This window comes from Mobula birostris, chromosome 16, assembly GCF_030028105.1.
Source record: "Mobula birostris isolate sMobBir1 chromosome 16, sMobBir1.hap1, whole genome shotgun sequence".
NCBI classification, from domain to species: Eukaryota; Metazoa; Chordata; class Chondrichthyes; order Myliobatiformes; family Myliobatidae; genus Mobula; species Mobula birostris.
Genome location: NC_092385.1, coordinates 78,966,229 through 78,973,528, shown reverse-complemented (window position 1 = coordinate 78,973,528; position 7,300 = coordinate 78,966,229). Strand labels below are relative to the sequence as shown.

At 41.7% G+C, this 7,300-nt stretch overlaps 1 protein-coding gene across 3 annotated transcripts in view; it reads right to left on the bottom strand.

Moving 5' to 3' along the window:
- glt8d1 (glycosyltransferase 8 domain containing 1) overlaps nt 1-7,300 on the bottom strand; it is a 39,364-nt gene that overhangs the window by 1,942 nt on the left and 30,122 nt on the right. For all 3 annotated transcript variants that reach the window (XM_072280960.1, XM_072280961.1, XM_072280962.1), the window contains one exon: nt 6,246-6,358. In XM_072280960.1, coding sequence (XP_072137061.1) covers nt 6,246-6,358 — 113 coding nt within the window. The remainder of the gene's footprint in view (nt 1-6,245; nt 6,359-7,300) is intronic.

Below are 7,300 nucleotides of genomic sequence, written 5' to 3'. Positions count from 1 at the left end.
GATGTCTGCAGAAAGGCCATTGCTGCCCTGTTGATGATTTCAAGGCTGGTGGTTCATCTCTGTTCTATAGGGACCTCCTTCTATTCTGAGGTGGTGTACTCTAGTCCTAAACTCACCCACTATAGGAAACATCCTCCCCAAGCCCACTCTTATCTAGGCCTTTCAATATTTGAATCAGAATCAGGTTTATTATCACGGGCATGTGATGTGAAATTTGTTAAATTAGCAGCAGCAGTTCAATGCAATACATAGTCTAGCAGAGGGAGAGAGAAAAAAGTAAATCAATTACGTATATTGAATAGATTTTTTTTTAAATGTGCAAAAACAGAAATACTATATTAAAAATGAGGTAGTGTCCAAAGCTTCAAAGTCCATTTAGGAATCGGACAAAGCTATCTCTGAATCTAATAGATTTAAATATTCCTGATAGATAATTATTAAAATTGATATAAATAAGATTAAAAATTTAACATTCAAATTAAGTAAAAGTATGTGAAACAAAATAATTTATAAAAAAACATATACCCTCTGCCTCTTAATTTGCAGGTATAGAATTCCCTCTGAAATCTGTGAGCATGGAACCAAACTAGTATGAGATCTGAGAGGTGATTCTCAGGATTGTGCACAATCCCCTACTTGACAAATAACAGACATCATCACCGAAGTGGAACAATATGCTGCAGAATCCTATTTGCACTTAAATAGCAAAGCAACTCAAATTTGTCAGTAACTTCCAGACTAATAGCTGATGCAGTACAATTGAGGACTCGCTTTGTGTGACAGAACACCACTGGTTCTGAATTGCCAGTGCCTGCAAAACTTGGACCCCTACAACAGTGGCTGTATAACCACGCTGGGACAAAGTTGTGAAAGGTGTCATATAAATTCAAGTTCTTTTTGTTTCACTTAATATTTACTGTATCTTCTGATCATGACGTTATTGCTTAGAAACTACATTATCTATCCACATCTGCAAAAATATAATAATTGTATTGAAATAGTATTTTACTCTTTTTAGAAAAGGAACTCGGTGCCATCTCAAAGGAATGCGGCACAGTCAGAGGTGTTGGGTTTGGATAAAAATATTAAGGCAAGCCTTTGTTTGACCTCCCAGAAGGATGACATGATTCCAAACCACAAAGGTGCATCAATCCTGGTGTGCAGAAGAATATCTATCCTTCAATCAACATTATTAAACCAGTTGCTGTTTGTGAGAGCTTGCCATAGACAAACTGCCTGCTACATTTCCTCTACTATAGCTAAAATCCACAAGTCAGAATCAGAATCAGGTTTATTATCACCGGCATGTGACATGAAATTTGCTAACTTAGCAGCAGCAGTTCAATGCAATACATAATCTATCAGAGAGAGAAAAAATAATAATATTAAATAAAATAATAAATAAACCATAAACAAGTCAATTACGTATATTGAATAGATTTTTTTAAAAATGTGCAAAAACAGAAATACTATATTAAAAAAAGTGAGGTAGTGTCCAAAGCTTCAAGGTCCATTTAGGAATCGAATGGCAGAGGGGAAGAAGATGTTCCTGAATCACTGAGTGTGTGCCTTCAAGCTTCTGTACCTCCTACCTGATGATAACAGAGAGAAAAGGACATGCCCTGGGTGCTGGAGGACCTTAATAATGGACACTGCCTTTCTGAGACACCGCTCCTTGAAGGTGTCCTGTGTACTTTGTAGACTAGTGCCCAAGATGGAACTGACTAGATTTACAACCCTCTGCAGCTTCTTTCGGTCCTGTGCAGTAGCCCCTCCATACCAGACAGTGATGCAGCCTGTCAGAATGCTTTCGACAGTACAACTAGAAGTTTTTGAGTGTATTTGTTGACATGCCGAATCTCTTCAAACTACAAATGTTTGCAATGAAGTATAGCCGCTGTCTTTATGACTATGTCAATATGTTGTGATCAGGTTAGATCCTCAGAGATCTCGACACCCAGGAGCTTGAAGTTGCTCACCCTCTCCACTTCCGAACCCTCTATGAGGATTGGTTATGTGTTCCTTTGTTTTACCCTTCCTGAAGCCCACAGTCAGCTTTTTCATCTTACTGATGTTGAGTGCCAGGTTGTTGCTGTGGCACCATTCCACTAGTTGGCACATCTCACTCCTGTACGCCCTCTCGTTCACCACCTCAGATTCTACCAACAATGGTTGTATCATCTGCAAATTTGTAGATGGTATTTGAGCTATGCCTAGCCACACAGTCATGTGTATATAGAGAGCAGAGCAGTGGGCTAAGCACACACCCCTGAGGTGCGCCAGTGTTGATTGTCAGCGAGGAGGAGATATTATCACCAATCCACACAGGCTGTGGTCTTTCGGTTAGGAAGTTGAGGATCCAATTGCAGAGGGAGGTACAGAGGCCCAGGTTCTGCAACTTCTCAGTCAGGATTGTGGGAATGATGGTATCAAATGCTGAGCTATAGTCGATGAACAGCATCCTGACAGAGGTGTTTGTGTTGTCTAGGTGGTCTAAAGCCATGTGGAGAGCCATTGAGATTGAGTCTGCTGTTGACTTATTGTGGCAATAGGCAAATTGCAATGGGTCCAGGTCCAGCTCCAGCTCCAGGAGTTCAGCCTCGTCATGACCAACCTCTCAAAGCATTTCATCACTGTCGATGTGAGTGCTACCAGGCGATAGTCATTAAGGCAGCCCACATTATTCTTCTTTGGCACTGGTATAATTGTTGCCTTGTTGAAGCAAGTGGGAACTTCTGCCCATAACAATGAGGGGTTGATAATGTCCTTGAATACTCCTACTAGTGGGTTGGCACAGATTTTCAGAGCCTTTACCAGGTACTCCATCAGGACCTTCTGCTTTACAAGGGTTCATTCTCTTTAACGACAGCCTAACATCGGCCTCTGAGACAGATCACAGGGTCATCAGGTGCAGCAGGGATCTTCACAGCTGTAGTTATATTCTCCCTTTCAAAGCGTGCATAGAAAGCGTTGAGTTCAGTTGATAGTGAAGCATCGCTGCCATTCATGCTATTGGGTTTCACTTTGTAGGAAGTAATGTCTTGCAAACCCTGCTAGAGTTGCCATGCATCTTGCCATGCACCTCATTCGAAATTGTCTCTTCACCCTTGAAATAGCCCTCCGCAAATCATACCTGGCTTTTTGGTACAGGCCTGTGTTGCCAGACTTGAATGCCACAGATCTAGCCTTCAGCAGACGACGTACCTCCTGGTTCATCCACTGTTTTTGGTTTGAGAATGTACAGTAGGTCTTTGTGGGCACGCATTTATCCACATGGGTTTTAACGAAGTTAGTAACAGCTGCAGTATACTCATTCAGATTCAAAGATGAATCTCTGAATACAGTCCAGTCCACCAATTCAAAGCAGTCCATCAGGTGCTCCTGTACTTCCTTTGTCCAAACCCTCTTGGTCTTCACTACTGGTGCTGCAGTCTTCAGTCTCTGCCTATACTCAGGGAGTAGAAGTACAGCCAGGTGATCAGACTTCCTGAAGTGAGGGAGTGGAATAGCACAGTAGGCATTCTTGATGGTGGTGTAGCAATGGTCCAGCGTGCTGTTTCCTCTGGTACTGTGTTGTAAGTGATCTGTTGATCGCAATTGCGTAGTGATTTTTTCAGACTGGCCTGGTTAAAATCTCTCAAAGTGATGGTGAAGGCATTAGGATGCGCTGTTTCGTGCATATTGATCCTATTGCTCAGATCATCTAAAGCCTGATTGACATTGGCCTGAGGTGGAATGTAAACTGCTACCAGAATGACCCCAGAGAATTCCCGTGACAGGTAAAAAGGATGACACTTAACTGCTAGATGTTCCAGGTCTGGTGAGCAGAATTGGGACAGCACTGATATACCTGTGCACCAAGAAGAGTTTATCATGGGGCATACTCCTCTGCCTTTGCTTTTGAGAGACTCTGTAGATATATCCTGACAGTGTATAGTAAACCCGTCGATCTGAATTGCTGCATAACCGGTACCGAAGGGGTTAACCAGGATTCTGTGAAACAAAGGACACACGCGGTCCTAATGTCCCTCTGGTTCAGCACCCTGGCTCTGAGATCATCAATTTTATTCACCAGAGACTGCACCAGCAAGATAGTTGATATAGGGAGTTTAAAACCCTGTTTCCTTAAACGCACTTGTAATCCTGATCTTCGCCCACGCTTCCTCCGAGGTTTTCTCTGTGGGCACTTCCGACCACAGACTGTTGTTTCTGTCGGTTTTAAGCAGCGATAGTTCCTTTAAACGCATTAGGACAGCTTTGTTGACTGTACTCGCCTTGGAAGCAGTTGTGCTTTTTAGCTATAACAGGCTGAAACGGGCGGGAGTATTTAATCATATCCACTAAGAGTTCTGCTGCTACTCAAGTCACCTCTAGGCACCCCGGAAGTAAGTGATAATGTAATATTTGATTGGTTTTATTGAGATCCCCACTCATTCTTCTAAATTCCAGTGAGTACAGGCCCATAATGCTGGAGGAACTCAGCAGACTAGGCAGCATCTATGGAAAACAATACAATTGACATTACGGTCCAACCCTTCATCAGTCTTGTACTGTCGAGTGCACTCTTTTCCATAGATGCTGCCTGACCTGCTGAGTTCCTTCAGCATTTTGTGTGGGTCCCAATATTGACCCCTGCAGAATACCACTTGTCACCGACAGTCAACCAGAATAGGTCCCCTTTATTCTGACTCTGCCTCCTGCCAACCAGTCAATCTTCTCTCCATGCTAGTATCTTTCCTGTCACACCACACCACGGGCTCTTGTTAAGCACCCTCATCTGCAGCACCTGCTCAAAGGTCTTCTGAAATACCAAGGAAATAACATCCAGACTATGCCTGGTACTTCCTTAAAGAACTCCAATAGACAGGTCAGGCAAGATTTTCCCTTAAGGAAACCATGCTGACTTTGGCCTATTTTATCCAAATACCCTGAAACCTTATCCTTAATAATAGGCTCCAGCATCTTTCCAACCACTGAAGTCAGGATAACTGGTGTATAGTTTTCTTTCTTCTGCCTTCCTCCTTTAAAGAATGGAGTGACATTTGCAATTTTCCACTCCTCTGGCACCATTCCACACTAGCTATCCTTGAAAGATCTAACAGCGAATGATTGTCTCCTACAATCGCAAGACTCTGTTGGACATTGATAATGTACGTGCTGCAAGTCCGTTTCCCTTGTTTATTGGCGAGACAGACAGCGGGGGGGGGGGGCGGCTGTGTGGCCTCAGTTGTTGCAAGGACTAGGCTTGGCTTGCCTGCTGCAGGAGTTCAGGAGGGAAGATGCCTGGTCTAGCACAGCCTCCATGCTGGGTTGGGGACTGGCCCCTCCCATAGATGCTGTCTTCCAGCGTTCGATCGATGGAATAACAAGCTGGATCGTGTGCATGCAGTATGTTCATCTGCGGACTGCTAACAACTCCTCATTCTTGCCGATAACACCCATGCACCATCAATTTACAGGACACGTCACTCAGGGACTTGGCCTATATATATCTTTTTGTGTGACTATATGTTTACTTACTATTTTACATGTCCTATATGCGGCTTGTGCTGTGAATGACTTGGTAGTGTGTCTTGCACCCTGGCCCCAGAAGAACACAGTCTCATTTGGCTGTATCATTGGGTATCCATGATAATTAAACTTAAACTTGATCATTACTAATGCCTCCACAATCTCTTCTGCTACCTCTTTCAGAACCCTTGAGCGTAGTCTGGAAAGGTGGCTAACTTTCTTTTTAATGTGGGTCAGCTACTGCAGACCAGTCAACAAGACAAATGGAGACCTGGCTCTGGTGTATGGGAATTAATGTATGCACATTGAAAGTAGGCTGACAGAGGGTCAACTAATATGCAGGCAAACTTGGTCTCTAACCAGGTGAAAAATATTGAAAGGAATCTAGCTATGCCAGCAGAACTAAAATAATAGAGCTATTTCAAAAAATCTGCTTTATTTTTGTTACACATCAAAACATATAATAAGATGTACCATTTGCCTCAAATCGGTGAGATTGTTCTGAGCAGCCTGAACAAGCAGGCCACAAAAATTTTAAAATGTAATCCAAATAAATCTGTTGGCAATCAAGAGTTATTGTGCACAATTGTTTCTCACGTGTTACAGTGATGTATCAATCATTAGACTTAATTATATCACTGCATATCAGAATACTAATAAATATATATATATATATATACACACACACATATAGAGGTCTTAAATAATGAACTTTTCTGAAACTGAAGACTTACCTAGATGCCTGACATGCCACAATGGATTGATGGCTGAATACTGTTTATAGAACACCAACAGCAAAGGTGGTGTTGTCACACTACCAGCCAGGGCACCACCATACAAATTCTCCCTGTCAACAGAAGTGATTCAGCCATTAATTCCTGATTGTAAATATATGCTGATAGTGTTTTTTTCCGCATTCATCAGTATTGCCGATGGGGGGGGGGGGGGAGAAGGATCTAGTTTACAACTAAGCATTAAAAGCTGTATCTTCAAATTTAAAATATTTACCTCTAGTGTAAAATAAATCACAAACTATAATCTTTACATCTATTGTTATCTACATATTTACATATTACTGGAAATTTAATTTATGGGGTTATAGTTGTTAGGTATTTTGCTGCGACTCACCCAAGTCTTTCCACTAAGGAAAAAGTTGAACACCTTCCATTAACCTGAGTACATCAATACTCAGCATTCACTACCCAAGGCAGAGCAGCTCACTAATCAAAGTTCAAAGTATTAGCATATGTGTCACCATATACAACCCTGCATTCATTTTCTTGCAGGCATACTCATTAAATTCAATAACAATAATAGAATCAATGAAAGGTTGCACCAACAGGATGGACTACTAGTGTACAAAAGACAATAAATTGAGCAAATACAAAAAGGGAAAAAAAGAATATGAATGAATGAATGAATAAATAAATGAATGAATGAATGAATGAATAAAATGAATAAATGAATGAATGAATAAATAAATAAATAAATAAAAACTAACTAACTAACGGGTACATGAAATGAAGAGTCCTTGAAAGTCAGTCCATAGGTTTTGGAAACAGTTCAGTGATCGAGCAAGTGAAGTTATCCCCTCTGGTTTAAGAGCCTGATGAATGATGTGGAACAGCTTCCTGATCCTGGTGGTGTGAATCCTGAGGCTCCTGTACCTTCTTCCTGATGGCAGCAGCGAGAAGAAAGCATGACCTGGGTGGTGGGAGTGCCTGAAATTTATCGCCCACTTTCTGTCCTCTCTTGTTGCACTGCCATTTAGAAAACTTCCAGTAATTCA